Raw genomic sequence first — 21,921 nt, forward strand, 5'->3', positions numbered from 1 at the left:
TTCTTCTTTATTGAAAATTTGACATGAAATTACATAGAGGACATCTAGGAAAAAAATAGAATATGAAGTTAAATTGGCTGTCTAATATCATATGTTTTTCACATTGAATGAATTTACATATTTTTTTTCTAATAAAAAAAAGATTATACATGTACTTGTTCATAGTTAATGTGGTAAGGAATATGCGTGCCAAATTTTGGCGCGATTCTGTGAAGGGCTGGCGGCCGTGATCAGAAGGGAGTTCATTATGGCCCCACCTTGTTCCTCAAAATCATCTTAAACAGCCCAGTCCTTTAACCCAATAGGACTGGGTTATTTGAGATGTATTGAGGACTGGGGGGCCATGATGGCCCCCTCCCTTTCTGATCTCGGCCGCCGTTCGCGCAATCGCGCCGAAATTTGGCACGCACATTCTTTACCACATAAACTACAAGCTAGTATAAAAGAAATTTCTGGAAAAAAAATGTTTTAATTTTTATGAATAAAATATGCAAATTTATTCATGAAAACAATATTTGCATATTTAACACCCTACATGTATTTCACTTCAAATTTTCTTCTTTTTTTACAGATGTCATCTTTGTAATTTAATTAAAAGTTTTCCACAAAGAAAATTTGCGAAAGCCAATTTTTTCCTCATGTATTTCTTTGGTTTTAGAATTTTTATGTATTTCTTGTAATTTTTCTTTTGTTTTTCAATTTTTTTTCATTGGAAATTATTACAGACCATTTAACAACTAAATTAAACCTTGAATTAATTAAGCAGACCAATAATATAATCTCCCATAGGCTTTGTACACAGAGTACAAAAATGAGCCATTTTGAGCATGACATTGCCTTGTAAAAAGTCATGTGATGCGCGATGGTACATTGTATACCTGTATGTCACAAATTTGGTCTCAAAAGTTGCGCGAGACTTCAAAGAAAAAAGTCATACAATTTTGAGGCGCTATCTTCTTGCATTTCAAAAATATTGTGCGAAGCGTCGAGGGCCATCATGCTGCCACCCCCCCCCCCCCCCCCCCCCCGTCCTTCAGAGTTCAGAGAAGATTAAAAAAAACTTGTAATGTGGAAAGAGAGTGGGAAAATGACGAAAGTAAGAGAGAAGGAAAACATTCAAATGGCCGGCAATAGAAATAAGCTGCTATAAGAAAGAATGAAAAGAGTGTGTATTACATATAGTCTTTCCTCAAAAAGTTCTTTCAAATAATTGAAATGGATTCCAGGAATTTTATCTTTGAAACGCATAAGCATGTACATGTAGTAGCTGCTGTAATTTATAATACTGCATTTAATCTAGAATGCATTTAGGGTTCTAATAAGGGAAGTGATGAATGTTTTATGAGTATGATTCTTATTGAAATATGAAATTTTGATAACAGGATTTTTTTAGATATTTTATTACAAGTAATATTTTTGTATTTTTTTCCAGTAACTGAATCATGTGATGCAGACCAGAGAGTTCTTGAAGGATCTTATTGTGATGGAGTCATGGATTGTTTTGATAAGTCAGATGAATTTGAATGCGGTAAGTCTTATTATTTTCATAATTTTTAGTTTAGTGTTACTATTTGAATTAGCATTTTGTATGTAAATAATACATGTAGGTTTATTTATATATTGGTGCAAGAGCTTTTTTTAGGGGGAATTTCTGTTTAAATTTTTTTCTCTGTCTCTAAAAGAGAATTTGTTTGTTAAAAGAAAGACTGAAAAATATATGTCCATTAGAAGAGTGACACGGTTTAGTGCTGTTTTTGTCTCGCCTGCATAGCAGAGCGAGACTATAAGCGCCGCTTTTCCGACGGCGGCGGCGGCGGCGTCAACATCAAATCTTAACCTAAGGTTAAGTTTTTGAAATGACATCATAACTTGGAAAGTATATGGACCTAGTTCATGAAACTTGGACATAAGGTTGATCAAGTATTACTGAACATCCTGCCTGAGTTTCAGGTCACATGACCAAGGTCAAAGGTCATTTAGGGTCAATGAACTTAGACCATGTTGGGAAAATTATTTTCAAAATCTTAACCGAAGGTTAAGTTTTTGAAATGACATCATAACTTAGAAAGTATATGGACCTAGTTCATGAAACTTGGGCATAAGGTTAATCAAGTATTAGTGAACATCCTGGTCGAGTTTCAGGTCATGTGACCAAGGTCAAAGGTCATTTAGGGTCAATGAACTTTGGTCAAGTTGGGGGTATTTGTTGAATTACTATCATAACTTTGAAAATTTATGGATCTAGTCCATGAAACTTAGACATAAGGTTAATCAAGTATAAGTGACCATCCTGCCTGAGTTTCAGGTCACATGACCAAGATCAAAGGTCATTTAGGGTCAATGAACTTTGGCCAAGTTGGGGGTATTTGTTGAATTACCATCATAACTTTGAAAATTTATGGATTTAGTTCATGAAACTTGGACATTAGGTTAATCAAGTACCACTGAATATCCTGTGTGAGTTTCAGGTCATATGACCATGGTCAATGGTCATTTAAGGTCAATGAACTTTGGCCGTGTTGGGGGTATATGTTAAATTACCATCCTAGCTCTGAAAGTTTATGGATCTAGTTCATAAAACTTGGACATAAGAGTAATCAAGTATCACTGAACATCCTGTACGAGTTTCAGGTCACATGACCATGGTCAAAGGTCATTAAAGGTCAATGAACTTTGGCCGTGTTGGGGGTATTTGTTGAATTACCATCCTAGCTCTGAAAGTTTATGGATCTAGTTCATAAAACTTGGACATAAGAGTAATCAAGTATCACTGAACATCCTGTACGAGTTTCAGGTCACATGACCATGGTCAAAGGTCATTAAAGGTCAATGAACTTTGGCCGTGTTGGGGGTATTTGTTGAATTACCATCCTAACTGTGAAAGTTTATGGATCTAGTTCATAAATCTTGGGATATAAGAGTAATCAAGCATCACTGAACATCCCCTGTGAGTTTCAGGTCACAAAACCAAGTCAAAGGTCAGTTAAGGTCAATAAACTTAGGCCATGTTGGGGTAATTGTTGAAGTGCCATCATAACTTTGAAAGTTTATGGATAGAGTGAATGAAATGTGGACATGGGTGTAGTTGACAGTCTTAAGTCTCCGTTCAAATGTCATTCATGGTCAATGAACGTGGTATTATGTCATTATATGAATGATGTTTTTGTGAATGATTATTTTATAGTAGTTTTCAAAGTTAGCACTGCTGCTATATTAAATTGCGTAATGCAGGCGAGACTGCCAGAGGCGTTCCACTTGTATAAAAGTAGTCCTTTCTAGCAGTCTCTTTGCTGGACTTTATCTCTTTTATTTCATGAACCCTTACAATCCCTGGTGTTTTGAGTCTTGTCTGTCTGGGGGAGGAGAATTATTCCTCTCCCCCCTTTAAGATATTGGTCGCTGATCTTGCGACCACAAAAATGATATAAACTTTGCAATTGATCGAAATTTCACTCAATGTATATATTTTCTACGAATTAATTATGCTTATTTATGTACAAAATAATACTGGCCATTATTCACTAAATAAAGTTGCTAGAATACTTTTTTTTTTATTGTGGATATTATTTCTGGCAAAATTTTGGTACTAAAATTGGTTGTTTTTCATTGTTTTTAATTTCTTCTATCTATCTTTGTGTTTTTAACTTTTGATTTTTACAATTTTTTCAATGATTTTTTGTGAGGGCTTGCATGCCTCCAGGCAACAGTGTTGAATTTTAATTTGCGAGCCCTGGCCCATAGAAAATCCTTTTAGTGAGGATGCAAAATGACCTCACAATTTTGCACGATAAATGTGTAATATGAAAAGTTCATATGAATTTTATGATATTTTTTGTTGTCTTACTCAACTTTTGAGAACAATTTTTTTCCAAAGTTATGCAATATTTTGCAAGAACATATTACACCTGAAATTGCTCAAAATGATGCTCAAGTGGTTATGTATTTTCACACCCAACTTTGTGGTTGCTTTTATTTGCTATTTATTGATTTCCCAGCTTATTAAGGATTGGTTGGGCAGCCAATTTTTATTTCATTTAGGTAAAAACAATTCTGATTGTATGTCCTTGTTGCCTCATTCATGTTTATCTTTAATAATAGTACAAAAAAGTTGCTATGCTTGTTTTCCTTCTTCTCCTGGAAACAGTACAGGCCACTGGCTGGTGTATTGTCGTACTGCTTGTCAATTACTAGAAGATAGATACAAAATTGATGTTAATTTCAGTTGGAAGTTCAATTTATTAATGTCAATGCTGAACTGAATGACAGCAAAGTGATTCATTAACTAACATTTTGTTTCTTTTCTTTTCTTTTGAATATTAGGTACAAGCTGTCCCTCTAACAATAGTATTCAGACTATTCCTTCCTCGATGCCTTACTCCATCATTTCTGACAACTACCCTTTTAATTACAACAATAATTTTGAGTGTTTATGGCTTCTCCAAGCTGCTGCTAACCATTCTTTAGTCATTGATGTCTTGGTCTTCACATTGGAAAGTGGATATGACTATCTCTACATTGGACTTGGTCACAACCAATCAACTAATAACTCTGTTGTCCTTGAGCTTACTGGATCTATAGCCCCAACGAGATACTATCTTGGAATGAGGTCATATCTTCAATTTGTATCTGATTCTTCTATTTCACGGTCCGGTTTCTTATTAAAAGTGGCATCCATTACATTAGAATGTAAGTAGGCAGGGTTGTGTTAAAAATTCAAAGTTACTAAACATGTAAGAACAAAATAGATCTTGAATAGTTGTTATGAAAATAGTGGTAGTTGTAGCATTAGTATGAGAAGAACTGCTGTTATTTTCATTGTCATAATATTGGTAATGATAAAGCAGTAGTACATATAGGAGTAGTAATGATAGTTAAAGTAGTGGCAGCAGCAGTAATACTAGTAGTTGTTAGTAGTAAATATAGTAGTAGTAGTAGTAGTAGTAGTAGTGGTAGTGGTAGTGGTAGTGGTAGTGGTTGTGGTTGTGGTTGTAGTAGTAGTAGTAGTAGTAGTAGTAGTTGTAGTTGTAGTTGTAGTTGTAGTTGTAGTTGTAGTTGTAGTAGTAGTTGTAGTTGTAGTTGTAGTTGTAGTTGTAGTTGTAGTTGTAGTTGTAGTTGTAGTTGTAGTTGTAGTTGTAGTTGTAGTTGTAGTTGTAGTAGTAGTAGTAGTAGAAGAAGAATTAGTAGTGGTGGCAGAATTAGTTGTAGATGTAGTAGTAGTTGTGGTACTGGTAGTAATGATGCTACCACTTGTCGCTGTTGTTGTTGTATTCAGCGTAAGAAGTAGCAGAAATAGAAGTTATGATAGCAGTATTCCTTTTTATTTCTTAAAAGATTGTGATACCAATATACATGTATGGTATGAATTCTATATGAACTTGACATTCATTCCCTAATATATTATAATTTGAAAGAGGAACAGTATTTTTTCCAAATGATATCTATCCCTCAAAATAGTCATTGAAAAATTGATTTTTCTCCAGTAACTGAATCTTGTGACGCAGACCAGAGAGTTCCAGTAGGATCTAAGTGTGATGGAGTCATGGATTGTTTTGATAATTCAGATGAACTTGGATGTGGTAGGTTAATCAATTTCTTCTTGTACAACCATGCATTTCTGTACGGATTGATGCCCCATTTGTATGGGTAGTTTCAGAGTTTTGTTTTGAATACATTTGCTTTCAAAAGCACCTAGTGGGAGATCACCTACATTGTTTACACGTAAACATGTAAAATCAATATTTTTTTTCTTCCAGCAGAAGGGAGAGAAAAGGATCAGTAAAATGTTCCTCACAAGCTATATGATGGTCAGGTTAATTTTTAGGAGTTATTAGTCATGGCACCAATTTGAAGTGGTGCCTTTTTTTCTTTGAGAAGTCAAGATTTACTCTTTTCTTTATTCAATGTACATGAAGTATGGTCTATTTTGGTCAGATTATTAATACCATTAGAATTGTGTTATTAACTGCCCTAGTGAATACAAAAAGGAATCATGCCACTGTTATGCTGAAGCCCATGCTTACAGATTTCTCTTAAGTCTGGATTTATTTGTCCCAAAATTGTACTTTTTAAATCTATGTTTTCAATTTCGGTTTAACATGATGGGGATGCATGTCATAATGTAGTACATGTATCCTCAACATGATAAACAACATTTCTATGTGTTTTGCTGTTTCTTATGATGTAGAATTGGTGTGAATTGAGATCTTTAATTTGATGTTGAATGTATTTTTATGTAAATTTTTTGTAAAGGGTTATTGGAATTCAGCTTTTCAGCCTTCTAGCCTTCCTTCCATCCCCCCATTGGTTTCCACGCAATAACTCGAAAAATATTAAATGGATTTTAAAAATTTTTGGTGTGTACATGAAGGTAGATGACACCAAAATACAGGCTAAGTTTGATTTCGGAGCCCACAGGTTGCAGCTTATTATGCATGTTGGTTTCTGCATAGTAACTTAGGAAATAATCAACAGATTTCAAAGAACTCTGGTGTGTGTATATAGACAGATGACAGCAAAATACAGGCTAAGTTCGATTGCGAAGTCTGCAGGTCAAAGGTCACAGCTCATATATGCAAGTTGGTTTCTGAATAGTAACTTAGGGAATAATAAACAAATTAACAAAATCATTGGTGTATATGCACGATATTATTAAGTTCAATAGTATTGAATGAATTTCTGATTGCGTTAAGCGGGAGCATCTGTGTCCTTCTGTGTCCTTTGGACACGTTAAATTTCTAGTTTATTGAGTGTTTTATCCTTAAATCAGTGAGTTTTTTCATTCACATAAATGCTTCATTTTTCTAATGTAAACTGTCATTTAATTTGTATTTGATAAAATGTATTTAATCTTTATACAACAGAGACCAGTGAAATTAATGACTCAATCAAATTTTGTTTTGAATTGGATTTATACCATCAAACGCTTGAAAATCTCTGTTTGAAAAAGTATAGATGTTTAACAGTTTAATTTGTTTCAATCCTAATCTAGCTAATATTTCACTCTCGGCTGGAGAAATATACAATCTGACATCACCTGGATATCCTTCCAACTATGACAACAATCTTAACCTGGTATGGACCATATTAGCACCTTCAGATTATCGCATCATCATCTATGCAACAGACATCAGCACGGAACCTAACTATGATTTTCTTTATATTGGCGAGGGATTGACCTTTGACCTCAACAATCTCTTAATGGAGTTTACAGGGTCTTATGATAGGAGTTTACAAGTTCTTCTGCCTGGGAATAAAGCTTTTATCAGCTTCACTAGTGACTATAGTACTACAAGACAGGGATTCTTCCTTGAAATATCAACTTCTGATCAACCAAGTAGGTTAGAGGAAGTGTACATGTATGTTAGAGCATGAGAAAAAAATATGTCAAGAATTTTAAAGACAACACATAATTTTGCAGTTATATGTACATGTATCAGGTGTCATTTTTTTCTTCTGAATAGACCAAACTTGTGGGACTAACTATCAAGCATTCTGTAATTCTTTACTATTGAAAGTTTGCAAACTTTTGAACACAATCATGAAGTTTATTTTAGCTGAGCAAATTAGACTACTACATGTATTAGGGTACGATCATGAAAGCGCATATGTGTTGGTTGGAAATAAGGTATAGTTTACTTTTGTTCTCAACCCATAAAGAAAAAATCTGAAGAATTACCTCAAATTTTTTGGCTGCTAACTGCAGCCTTCCTCCGCGATGACCGATGTGACCTGATTTGACCTAGTGACATAATGAATGATAATCGGGTCATAGATTATTCACCGAGGGCCAGATTTCTTGGACATCGACACCTTAGCTCCTCTTCCTTTGGAGTATCGCAGCACAATCACATCGAATCGCCTGGACATCACATTGACATTAACAAGGTACAAGTGCTGGACAGGTAGCCGTGGTACTTTGAGAGAGGAGTGAAAGAAGCGATCTATATCCAGACGTTCAAACCTTCTCTCAACAGTGACGGGGGTGATACAAGCTTCAAAGTGTCTACAACCCTATTATCGATCACTACGTCATTAGATCAAATTGGTTCACATCATTTATCTCTAAGGAAAGCGCCGTTAGCATCCAAAAATTTTGAGGTAATTCTTTGGATTTTTTTTCTTTATGCATTGAGAACAAAAGTTCAACTTTCCCAATTAAATACATGCTTTTGGCAAAGGGTACTAAAAGGAAGCGGGATAGTACGAGAAATCTGCATAAACTGATTTTGTACCATGTTACAATTCAAAGCTTTTCTGAAAATGCAGGCCTATAAGTGTACATGTACACTATTATTATTGTGGTACTTGTATATATGTTATTTTTTGTTTCAGCCGGTGATTGTGGGAATTCTCTTATGTCCTGTAACTCATCAGATGTCTGTATTTCTGCCTCAGCGTTTTGCGATAGTCTATCTGATTGCCTTAATGAAGATGATGAGATAAATTGTGGTATGTAGAATAGTTTATGATAAAATCATTCCTTACGTCATCTTTAGCTAGTACATCCTTGCTTCCGATATCTTAGTGAACTCACCAGTCAATGTGATATAATTCAGTTTTTTTAATTTAATTTTTACCATTTCAGCTACAGTAATGAGAGTTATTAGATAATCCAGAGATATATACATGTATGTAGGAACTAGGATGGAAATAAATGAAAAGAAGATGGATGAAGTGATTGTAGGCATTCTGAAAAACAAAGAAGCAAATTGTTTAAGAATAAGAGAGGAGATTAAGATATCAATGAATCAAAGCTAATTTATTTCACTATTCATTTTGTGTGTACATGTATGCTTGTATTTGTTTATTTGTTTAGGTAATATAATAATCCTATTTATAATTTGTTTTCCATAACTTCAGATGCCAGCTGTCCGTCAGATGGTCTTCAAACTATTCCTGCATCAACACCTTTATCCATCATTTCTGACAACTACCCTATAGCCTATAGCAATTTAATCAAGTGCTTATGGCTTCTCCAAGCTGAAGTTGACCATTCCCTGGTGATTGACATCCTTGACTTCACATTGGAAAGTGGATATGACTACCTCTACATTGGACTTGGACACAATCGATTAGATGAGAACTCTGTTGTCCTTGAGCTTACTGGATCTGTAACTCCAACAAGGTACTATCTTGGAATGCAGACATATCTCTACTTTGTTACAGATTCTACACGGACGCGATCTGGGTTCTCAATGAATGTGACATCAATTCCATTTGAATGTAAGTATGGAAAGATTTTGTTTACAAATCAATCATCTTCTCTAAAGTGACAGTTGATAAAAGTAAACAAAACATCTCAAATAATCAATGGTGACTTACTCTTTGGCTTTAATAAAAACGTTGGTAATGTTAACTACACTTGAGTAACATCAAACGTTGGAATGTTACAAATGCGTCGCAGTCATTAAATGATTAGAATAAGAATATGACCTTTTTCTTCTATTAGGATTTAAAAGTAAATGTAAGAAGTTGCAGTTGAAATATAGGCCCATTTTGTATCCTTTCTCTATACCTTGGAAAGGAGCTGGGCAACATTTACCCGTCTTGCAGCTTTTCAGATCAACTAGATACCTATGAATTTAAGATACAGTGTATGAATGTAGTGATCGAGGCTGAAATGATGGATCCATATCACTATTTCTAACTTAAGTAAACTCAGATTACCGTAACCTGTTAATGCCTGAGATAACTTGGTCTAGGGTGTATAATAAAAAAGTAGGGATATAGTTTGTAAATTCACCCTTTCTCATTTTTCTATAGTAACTGAATCTTGTGATGTAGACCAGAGAGTTCCAATAGGATCTGATTGTGATGGAGTAATAGATTGTTTTGATAATTCAGATGAACTTGGATGTGGTAAGTTTAAAATACCAACTTTACGATTTTGGCTCATGTATGCATATGGGAATGATATTGTTTTCATCAGATTTGGGGGTCGTTGGGTCAAAGGTCTCACACATGAATAAATGAAAGAAAATTGCCCTTCTGAAAATAAGAAGACTTGACAATTCAAAGGTTCAAACTTGCTATCTGATGTAGTGGTTACAAGGATCTGGTAATATTTAGCAGTCAGAAGGTCTGTACTTGGAGAGGTCAATCTACACATAGACGTTTTAACAATGTTACAACTTGCTCATATTGTAGACCTATTAGCAAAATAAGAAGACTTGACAATTCAAAAGTTCAAACTTGCACTCTAATGTAGGGGTTAAAAGGGTCTGGTTATATTTAGTAGTCATAAGGTCTGAAGTTGTGGAGGTCAATAAACACATAAATAGTTCAACAATGCTACAACCTGCTGTTATTCATATGATCCATGTGACATTGATGATGTCATCAGATTTGGGGTCACAGGTCATCAAGAATGAAAATGGCTCATATTTTGTATAATTTGATAGATATAATAAATAAATCAAATTTTAACATGTTTTTTTAATGCCTATTAGACTGATAATCTAATTGGATATCCTGAAAGAAGTGTGCAAATTTAAATATTAAATTTGTTCCCCAAAAATGTAGCCCTGGTGGAGGTGTGAATTTTTACTGCTTGAGTTGAGAAAATAATTGATTTGAAATTGAAATTGCCTGTATCTCATGGCTTATAGAATGTGTATTGCAACAGAACTTTATATACAGTAGGCAATTTTATGAAATATTCAAATTCATTGAATATCTGACCCCCAATATTCTAACTTTATTCCACTTCACTTACTGGACAATCTATAATAATTTGAGAGTAATACAAGAAGACAAATCATTTCAGGATTGTCAAACATATAAAAGGAATGGAGATACATACTTTATAAGTCTTTAATCATATTTTACTTAATTCATTTTGTTCTGTAGTATGGAAGCACTTTTAAGTTTGGGTGTTTAATGTCAATATCTGGAAATGGCAGTAGGTTTTTAATTTGCTCTTTATAAAATGACTATTAATAATATTCATGAATGTGTTTTTACCAAAATCTTTCACAGCATGACCATGATAAAAGTATGTTGAACTTTTTATTTCAGTTTCAATCGATGGATCATTTATGATAGCTGGTATATTTTCATCTGATCTGAATGACCCCTCTACAGTACTATACCAGAATACAACTTCAAGCATTATCGATGGTGTAAGTTGAACAGGATGATACATATTCTTATTTTGAGTAAAATAGAAAACATTCTAATGAAATCACAGACAGATCACTTGCTCTTAAGACATGATATTTTCTCTTTGGATACAAGTTCAATGGTCATTTAGGGGATACATTCAGTTAAATATATGGAGCGCAATATGGTTAGCTACATGTACCTTTTATTATCACATGCTGTAAAGCACATTTACTGTCCAAATAAAACCTTTAAATGAAATAAATATTTTAAGTAAAATAGAAAATATTCTAATGAAATATAGTAACAGACGATCACTTGGTCTAAAGACATTTGAATACTTTAGTTTATGGATATAAGTTCAATGGTCATTTAGGGGGTACATGCAGATATATGGAGCACAATATGGTTAGCTACATGTACCTTTCGTTATCACATGCTGTAAAGCATATTCACTGTCCAAATAATACATTTAAATGAAATAAATATTTTAAGTTAAATAGAAAATATTATATTGAAATAAGAGACGATCACTTGCTCTAAAGACAATTGATTACTTTAGTTTATGGATATAAGTTCAATGGTCATTTAGGGGGTACATGCAGATGTATGTAGCACAATATGGTTAGCTACATGTACCTTTCGTTATCACATGCTGTAAAGCATATTCACTGTCCAAATAATACATTTAAATGAAATAAATATTTTAAGTTAAATAGAAAATATTATATTGAAATAAGAGACGATCACTTGCTCTAAAGACATTTGATTACTTTAGTTTATGGATATTTCAATGGTCATTTAGGGGGTACATGCAGATATGTGGAGCACAATATGGTTAGCTACATGTACCTTTCGTTACCACATGCTGTAAAGCATATTAACTGTCCAAATAATACCTTTATGTTTTTGATTTTTTTGTTTAATAATAATGGTCTCTTAATGAAAATGGATCCAATATATTTTCTACAACAGACCTTTGTTAATTTCTACATTGTTTCTTCAAGGTGACTACTGGATAATGAATAATCTTCATATTGCATGACTGTGTACATAGTTTTGAATACGAGACTCTTTCTTTTGCATAAAAAATAATCAAGAAACTTTTTAACATCTCAGTTTTACGAGAATGGCAAGTTAAAATGTAGGCCTTCTTCTCATAGAGAGTTAGTTCTTTTTTAACCAAACCACTTTAATTCATGTTTAGAATGCATGCCATGCTGTATAATTATTGAATTATTTAATCTTAATGCAATCTGTTCTTTTCAATGACCATATTGTATATTATTAGTTGAGATATTTATGTGAAGCGCATAGAGACTTTGTGTATTATGCACTATAAAAATGTAATTTTATTATTATTATTATTAATGGCAACATGTTTGGCATTGGTTAATACTTAAATCTAGTAGGGGTTTGGATTAAACTCTGAAATAATGAAATATTTTGATTAGTTTGTGTTGAAAGCCAGTTGTTGTCTAGAATTTTTCCATTCCTCAATAGATTGTGTTTTCAAATTCATTGATGTTCTTTTTTGTAATCACAAGGTTGTGACTGGAATGGATATTTTCTTTAAAAATGAAGTCATTCCTAGTTGGCTTGTTATGTTATCCTTATGGTATTATTTTCCATGACAGATGGATGCTGTCTTTGAATCACTAGGACCTCTGTATTTTGGAGCAACTGTCACAGGTTTCAGGTATGTAAACTGTACTGTGGTACATTTAATAAGATACTTAATATGATGTAACCAACCCAAATTACATACATGAAAAAAATATGCTCTCCTTATTAAGATTTTGTGCTTCTGGTTCATGCGATAAAATGATGATTTATATGAATATAACTATATCCAGAGATATTATTATTATTTTTTCAAGGAATGGAAGCATCACTACGCACTTCCAAGTTCAACTGAATAGTTTGATAGAAAGTAATGACACCAATCCTTTGATGGCTACTCAACAACTGATCAGTGATTCTATCAAGAATGGAGTAAAGAATGGGGTATTTGGAGACTTGCCTGTCATTAATGGATCTGTTGTTATATATCAAGGTATTCCATCTACCATTGTTAAGTATTTCTCCCCATGGTACTGTCTGTTCATATTAAGAATATTTATGACACAATGATTTTCTTTGATTCTCTTACACTTCAATGACACTGTTCCATAACACTTTACTTCTCCTCACAATATGTGACCTATAACATCACAAACCGAGTTGTTGTTCCTACTGTAAGACGTCCTACAATTTTTATTAGTTTAGATAATTTGCGATATGCCTAACATGTGCTTTTATGTAGATGAAGATTAGTGAATTAGGCCTTTTGAAATAATGTCAGGTATTAAGATCAACTCCAGGTGGGCTTTTCCCAAACAAAATATAACATTTTTTTTTTTACTTTCTATGAAATCAGACTCAAGCTGTCCCTCAGATGGTGTTCAAACTATTCCTGCCTCGATGCCTTACTACATCATTTCTGAAAACTACCCAATGGACTATGATAATAACCTGAACTGTTTGTGGCTTCTCCAAGCTGATGCTAACCATTCTTTAGTCATTGACATCCTTGACTTCACATTGGAAAGTGGATATGACTATCTCTACATTGGACTTGGTCACAATAAATCAACTAATAACTCTGTTGTCCTTGAGCTAACAGGATCTATGGCTCCTACAAGATACTATCTTGGAATGAAGTCATATTTCCACTTTTTATCTGATTCATCTGATTCACGATCTGGGTTCTTATTGAATGTGACATCAATTCCATTTGAATGTAAGTATGAAGAGAGTCCTTATCTATTTCTACTGGTGATTGTTTTGTAAAATTTTGATTTAAATCTTAGTCTTGTATGAGGTTTCTTTGAAATATAACTTTTAACCTTAATCCTGGGTATATAATTGCTCCCCTTACGATCTCGGCTGTGGATTGTGTGATCGTGATACAAATTTGCATGAGGGTAGAGAATGATAATGAGAATGGTAGAGAATGATATGATCTATGTGATGGCATACATATGTAGGTGCATTTTATAAAAATTGATATATTTTACTTTACATGAATTAACTATCTTAATTTATTCATAAATTCTTATTTTTTGCTCTACTTCACTAAATGTGACCAGATTCCCAATGCTAAAAAGAACTCGCCCAAAAATGAATTTTAAGATTTTCATTGAGTTTGAAAAAGCAGGTCCTGAGCTTTAAAGTAATATATACTAGCAGCTTGTGAAAACTGCTCTACAATTACGTACACAAATAATAGAATGCACGAGAAACTATTAAGAGACAGCTTTCAAGAAATAAGTGGAAAACAATGTTGAAGTTCAGGTTTCACTCAAGTACTGCAAACTCGGTGAAACTTCTAAGCAGTCCACATACAAACTTGTGTCTAAGCTAATCTTGTATCTTGCTTTCCGTTCAACTGTACACTTTCAATTCTGACAGTATTTTGAAGAATAATTTATCTTCCAGATGAGTTTATTTTTTTAATTTTTGCTTTTTGAAGGCCATATTACTATTTTGGTTATTCACAGAGAACTTTTTTCTGGCAAATTTTTGTTGGTTTTGGGGTAGCTGTTCACAAATATACTCGTAGAATGCTGATTATCTTTATAGCATTCCTAACAATTGTAAATGAAAAGAATTTTGCTATCAAAATTATTTTTCTTTTTATTTTTTTTTTATTTCTTAGGTCTTTTATCGTTTTACTTTTATTTATTTATTTATTTATTTTTTTTTTTTTTTTGGGGGGGGGGGCATTATTCGTTGGTGACATTACTTCAGCCATAAATAGCATCAAGTTAATTGACTGTTATCAATAAAAAAAAATTTAAATCACTCATTTTATAAATATTATCTGAAAACACATATTGCATTGACTTTGTAAGTGAAAACATGATTTTTAGCAATTTTTGGTCTTACCTGCATGTACATTATATTGTGAATTTTGTAACCACATACCAAGGCATCACTAATTTTGTCTCTTTAAGTGTGCAAGACTTGAAAGTAGAAAGTCAGCTAGAGGCGTGGTTGACAATTTTGTGCAGCTGATTTATTGCAAATAATGGAGGATAAGGGTTCAAAATAGTTTATTATGTCATATTGTCATATTTTTCTCCAATAACCCAATCTCTTTTTACACTCAAATGCCACATTTTACTTCCATACTGTATCATCAGATTTATGCAACTCCTATAAACTAGTCCTTTCATCTTCAGAGAAAACCTTTCTTCATAGAAAAAAAAGATAAATTATTGGGGTTAGAATAGATTATCAAGTAAGTTTGTCACATTTTCTCCAATAATCCCCATCTTCTTCTTATTCTTTAAATGCCACATTTTACTCCCATACTGTATCATCAAATTTATGCAACTCCTATAAACTAATCCTTTCATCTTCAGAGAAAACCCTTCCCCATATAACAACTCCACACAATCTCTATACTTGATCCATCCAAATTGATCTTTTCATATTTTTCCAGTAACTGAATCTTGTGATGCAGACCAGAGAGTTCTGGTAGGATCTAGTTGTGATGGAGTCATAGATTGTTTTGATAAATCAGATGAACTTGGATGTGGTAAGTCTGTTCCGTAGTTTAAGTATTATTTTTTATCTGGTTATTTATACAAAAAAAGAAGGTACATTAATGCATAGTGGCAAGAGAATGAATAACTTGGCGGGGAATTTCATTGTCAACTTTTTTTACTGTGCCATAGGGTAATGTGTTGGTTAAGAGAAGAATTGAAAATTGGATTGTACACCCTTTTTAGATGCATTTTTTTAAATTGGTTTTGTTATTTACATGTACTTGATTAAAAATTGTAACTTAGAATGATTGCCCAGCGAAAAAGAAAGATTTGTAGCTAAAATGTAGGCTTCCAACTCTTTCTTAAAGGGCAGTGACATCTTACCTGAGACTCCATTGAAGTTTCATTCTGTTTTTCTCTTATCTTATCTGTGCTAGTCTAAGCTCTAGTCTTAGGAGTTACGTGACCAGTATGTTATGTTCCTGTTAGTATATCAAGTTTATTTCACCAATTTTAGAGAAAAGTGATAATACAAATACTTTAAGGGTTGGTAAATTAACACATTGAACTGACCAACTAATAAAGGTTATATAACATTGTAAAAAAGTATCTCATGCTGATTTTTATTTGTTTTCTTGATGCCTCATGTCATTCACTTTGTTAAGAAAATGTTTGTAAGGTCTTGATACTAATAAAGTACGAAATTGATGTAATTAACATTTTTAAAGCAAATTCACAATTCCCAGTTCTGGAAAGATTTACAGCAAACTGATTCATTGATAGAATTATCACTGGGCAACAAAGCAAAGTACATGTATGTACATTTTATGAATTACTTCTGATATTGACTATTGTAATTATTTCCAAGGATTTTTGTTACTTTCTATAATATCAGACTCAAGCTGTCCCTCAGATGGTGTTCAAACTATTCCTGCCTCGATGCCTTACAACATCATGTCTAAAAACTACCCAATGGACTATGATAATAACCTGAACTGTTTGTGGCTTCTCCAAGCTGATGCTAACCATTCTTTAGTCATTGACATCCTTGACTTCACATTGGAAAGTGGATATGACTATCTCTACATTGGACTTGGTCACAATCAATCAAATGAGAACTCTGTTGTCCTTGAGCTAACAGGATCTATAACTCCAACTAGATACTATCTTGGAATGAAGTTGTATCTTCAATTTTTATCTGATTCATTTGTTTCACGATCTGGGTTCTCATTGAATGTGACATCCATTCCATTTGAATGTAAGTATGTTATGAGTGTGAAGTCTTGCACAAATTTGGAGACCAAATTTGCGACTTACGGGTATATCATGGTAACGCAATTTGACTTTCTAAAGGATAATGTTAAGCCGAAAAAAGCTAATTTTTATACTTTTTGTACAAAGTCTTTGGGAGATGAAATTCATAAAAGGTGATTATTTTTATTTCTATTTGGACTGCTTCATTAAATTAGGGTTCGATTTAAATGTGGAATGGGCTGCAAAAATTTCCAATGAAAACAAAAGATAAAAAAACAAAGAAATGCTAAAAAAAAAAAGGAAAGAAATGTATCAGGGAAAATTCGGTTTTTGCATTTCTTCTTTATTGAAAATTTGACATGAAATTACATAGAGGACATCTAGGAAAAAAATAGAATATGAAGTTAAATTGGCTGTCTAATATCATATGTTTTTCACATTGAATGAATTTACATATTTTTTTTCTAATAAAAAAAAGATTATACATGTACTTGTTCATAGTTAATGTGGTAAGGAATATGCGTGCCAAATTTTGGCGCGATTCTGTGAAGGGCTGGCGGCCGTGATCAGAAGGGAGTTCATTATGGCCCCACCTTGTTCCTCAAAATCATCTTAAACAGCCCAGTCCTTTAACCCAATAGGACTGGGTTATTTGAGATGTATTGAGGACTGGGGGGCCATGATGGCCCCCTCCCTTTCTGATCTCGGCCGCCGTTCGCGCAATCGCGCCGAAATTTGGCACGCACATTCTTTACCACATAAACTACAAGCTAGTATAAAAGAAATTTCTGGAAAAAAAATGTTTTAATTTTTATGAATAAAATATGCAAATTTATTCATGAAAACAATATTTGCATATTTAACACCCTACATGTATTTCACTTCAAATTTTCTTCTTTTTTTACAGATGTCATCTTTGTAATTTAATTAAAAGTTTTCCACAAAGAAAATTTGCGAAAGCCAATTTTTTCCTCATGTATTTCTTTGGTTTTAGAATTTTTATGTATTTCTTGTAATTTTTCTTTTGTTTTTCAATTTTTTTTCATTGGAAATTATTACAGACCATTTAACAACTAAATTAAACCTTGAATTAATTAAGCAGACCAATAATATAATCTCCCATAGGCTTTGTACACAGAGTACAAAAATGAGCCATTTTGAGCATGACATTGCCTTGTAAAAAGTCATGTGATGCGCGATGGTACATTGTATACCTGTATGTCACAAATTTGGTCTCAAAAGTTGCGCGAGACTTCAAAGAAAAAAGTCATACAATATTGAGGCGCTATCTTCTTGCATTTCAAAAATATTGTGCGAAGCGTCGAGGGCCATCATGCTGCCACCCCCCCCCCCCCCCGTCCTTCAGAGTTCAGAGAAGATTAAAAAAAACTTGTAATGTGGAAAGAGAGTGGGAAAATGACGAAAGTAAGAGAGAAGGAAAACATTCAAATGGCCGGTAATAGAAATAAGCTGCTATAAGAAAGAATGAAAAGAGTGTGTATTACATATAGTCTTTCCTCAAAAAGTTCTTTCAAATAATTGAAATGGATTCCAGGAATTTTATCTTTGAAACGCATAAGCATGTACATGTACATGTAGTAGCTGCTGTAATTTATAATACTGCATTTAATCTAGAATGCATTTAGGGTTCTAATAAGGGAAGTGATGAATGTTTTATGAGTATGATTCTTATTGAAATATGAAATTTTGATAACAGGATTTTTTTAGATATTTTATTACAAGTAATATTTTTGTATTTTTTTCCAGTAACTGAATCATGTGATGCAGACCAGAGAGTTCTTGAAGGATCTTATTGTGATGGAGTCATGGATTGTTTTGATAAGTCAGATGAATTTGAATGCGGTAAGTCTTATTATTTTCATAATTTTTAGTTTAGTGTTACTATTTGAATTAGCATTTTGTATGTAAATAATACATGTAGGTTTATTTATATATTGGTGCAAGAGCTTTTTTTAGGGGGAATTTCTGTTTAAATTTTTTTCTCTGTCTCCAAAAGAGAATTTGTTTGTTAAAAGAAAGACTGAAAAATATATGTCCATTAGAAGAGTGACACGGTTTAGTGCTGTTTTTGTCTCGCCTGCATAGCAGAGCGAGACTATAAGCGCCGCTTTTCCGACGGCGGCGGCGGCGGCGTCAACATCAAATCTTAACCTAAGGTTAAGTTTTTGAAATGACATCATAACTTGGAAAGTATATGGACCTAGTTCATGAAACTTGGACATAAGGTTGATCAAGTATTACTGAACATCCTGCCTGAGTTTCAGGTCACATGACCAAGGTCAAAGGTCATTTAGGGTCAATGAACTTAGACCATGTTGGGAAAATTATTTTCAAAATCTTAACCGAAGGTTAAGTTTTTGAAATGACATCATAACTTAGAAAGTATATGGACCTAGTTCATGAAACTTGGGCATAAGGTTAATCAAGTATTAGTGAACATCCTGGTCGAGTTTCAGGTCATGTGACCAAGGTCAAAGGTCATTTAGGGTCAATGAACTTTGGTCAAGTTGGGGGTATTTGTTGAATTACTATCATAACTTTGAAAATTTATGGATCTAGTCCATGAAAATTAGACATTAGGTTAATCAAGTACCACTGAATATCCTGTGTGAGTTTCAGGTCATATGACCATGGTCAATGGTCATTTAAGGTCAATGAACTTTGGCCGTGTTGGGGGTATATGTTAAATTACCATCCTAGCTCTGAAAGTTTATGGATCTAGTTCATAAAACTTGGACATAAGAGTAATCAAGTATCACTGAACATCCTGTACGAGTTTCAGGTCACATGACCATGGTCAAAGGTCATTAAAGGTCAATGAACTTTGGCCGTGTTGGGGGTATTTGTTGAATTACCATCCTAGCTCTGAAAGTTTATGGATCTAGTTCATAAAACTTGGACATAAGAGTAATCAAGTATCACTGAACATCCTGTACGAGTTTCAGGTCACATGACCATGGTCAAAGGTCATTAAAGGTCAATGAACTTTCACCGGCCATCGAACGTAGGGTTAATGATAAGCTCCTCTCTCTCCAGAGGAAGGATGTCTTGTCTAGACCCATTTACCGACAACTCCGGAGCTCGTCTGGTCTATGTCCCATAATCTTTGGGCAACCGAAGATTCATAAACCAGACACTCCACTCAGACCTATTGTGTCTACTAGAGGATCTCCCACGTACGCACTGGCTCAGCATTTGACTTACATCTTACAGCCTCTTGTTGGTCAGGGCGTGCATCACGTGAGAAACTCTAAACATTTCGTTGAGCAGATCTGTCAGATGAACGTCTCTAACAATGACCTCCTCATCAGCTTTGATGTTGAGTCATTGTTCACAAGTGTACCAGTTAAGGATGCTTGCGCCATCATCCTTGAGAGATTGAAATTTGACAGAACTCTCCCTGACAGGACACAGTTGTCTCCTCTAGAGATCCATGACCTGCTTGAGATGTGCCTCAATTCCACCTCTTTCAGATGGAGAGACACATTCTACAGGCAAACGGAAGGGGCTGCCATGGGGTCTCCCCTGTCCCCAGTGGTAGCCAACATGTTCATGGAACATTTCGAGGAGACGGCTCTCCAGTCAGCAACCCACAAACCCAAAGTGTGGCTTAGATATGTGGACGACACTTTTGTGGTTTGGCAACACGGTGCTGAGGAAACTAGCAATTTCTTACAGCACCTCAACTCTCAACACGAATGTATCAAGTTCACCATGGAAATGGAGAATGAGGGGTCTATCCCCTTTCTTGATACAAAGATTACGAGGACGGCACAGGGATCCCTATCCCATCAGGTTTATCGGAAACCTACTCACACTGATCGGTACTTGAACTATCGTTCATTCCACCACCCATCAGTGCTGAGATCCATCAACAAGACGTTAGTCAAACGAGCGCATGAGGTTAGTGACCAGATCCACCTGAGAGGTGAGCTTGAGCATATCAAACGTGTTTTGAAATGTAACAACTACCCCTCACATAAGATCTGCACTGAGCTTCCCCCCTCGCGGAACCCTCGTGCAGGACAACCCAAGGCGAGAGTCGTTCTTCCATATCTGGGAGCAGCCTCTCACAAAATTCAGAGGATTTTGAGAGAAGCCGACATTGAGGTTCGTCATAGTTCCTCAAATAAGCTTCAATCTGCCGTCACTACACATAAGGACAAGCGCAACTCCAAGGACCTCCCTGGAGTTTACCGAATTCCTTGTGAATGCGGTAAAGTTTACATCGGAGAGACGGGTCGTTCCTTCAACACTCGGATTAAGGAACACAAGGCCCATGGTAGGAGAGACGAGAGGGAAAAATCTGCAATCATCGATCATGCCCATACGCATGATCACCGGATTCTTTGGGATGAGAGCAGACTAGTCACCCGTGTCCCCTACTGGTATCAACGGAGAGTCAGAGAAGCGTTGGAGATTGAGGAACATAACACTGTTCCTCAAGACAGCGGCCTCCAACTCAGCAATATCTGGCTTACCGTTCTAGACAAAGAGGCTAATTTGCCTAATTAGCCTACCCGGACGTTCCACACACGTGTGAGCACTGCAGTGTATGGGCGGAAGTGGTGACTTTTGTCATTCATGCTAATCCTAGCGGGAATGATAACTGACAGCAATTTCCGGTCGTCGCTGGTTTTGCGCGCCCAATTTGTGTGTTGTCACCCACGTCCGCATATGTGGATGTCATGTGACCTATCTAGCCAATCAGAGACATGTACTCTGCGAGATACCGTGCATACGGCACTTCGACAGAGTATATAAGGCCTGCTTTTACTAACTTTGCTCATTCTCCTGAGGACGACAAGAACACACTTGTCGAAACGTCGAGATTGGGTGGTCCTTTTTAGGACCAACATATGCCCAAGAAAGAATACATGGTGTACCGTGAAACCTACTACACTAGTCCTTTCTAGCAGTCTCTTTGCTGGACTTTATCTCTTTTATTTCATGAACCCTTACAATCCCTGGTGTTTTGAGTCTTGTCTGTCTGGGGGAGGAGAATTATTCC

At 34.7% G+C, this 21,921-nt stretch overlaps 1 protein-coding gene across 1 annotated transcript in view; it reads left to right on the plus strand.

Annotated features, from left to right (window-relative positions):
* Positions 1–21,921, plus strand: part of LOC129254562 (uncharacterized) — a 177,994-nt gene that overhangs the window by 84,342 nt on the left and 71,731 nt on the right. Inside the window, exons 58-71 of the mRNA XM_064113465.1 lie at positions 1,433–1,528; positions 4,321–4,686; positions 5,481–5,576; positions 6,989–7,333; positions 8,332–8,448; positions 8,860–9,222; positions 9,763–9,858; positions 11,017–11,120; positions 12,738–12,799; positions 12,981–13,156; positions 13,520–13,882; positions 15,590–15,685; positions 16,531–16,893; positions 18,657–18,752. Coding sequence (XP_063969535.1) covers positions 1,433–1,528; positions 4,321–4,686; positions 5,481–5,576; positions 6,989–7,333; positions 8,332–8,448; positions 8,860–9,222; positions 9,763–9,858; positions 11,017–11,120; positions 12,738–12,799; positions 12,981–13,156; positions 13,520–13,882; positions 15,590–15,685; positions 16,531–16,893; positions 18,657–18,752 — 2,739 coding nt within the window. The remainder of the gene's footprint in view (positions 1–1,432; positions 1,529–4,320; positions 4,687–5,480; positions 5,577–6,988; positions 7,334–8,331; positions 8,449–8,859; positions 9,223–9,762; positions 9,859–11,016; positions 11,121–12,737; positions 12,800–12,980; positions 13,157–13,519; positions 13,883–15,589; positions 15,686–16,530; positions 16,894–18,656; positions 18,753–21,921) is intronic.

This window comes from Lytechinus pictus, chromosome 1, assembly GCF_037042905.1.
Source record: "Lytechinus pictus isolate F3 Inbred chromosome 1, Lp3.0, whole genome shotgun sequence".
In the NCBI taxonomy this organism is placed as follows: Eukaryota; Metazoa; Echinodermata; class Echinoidea; order Temnopleuroida; family Toxopneustidae; genus Lytechinus; species Lytechinus pictus.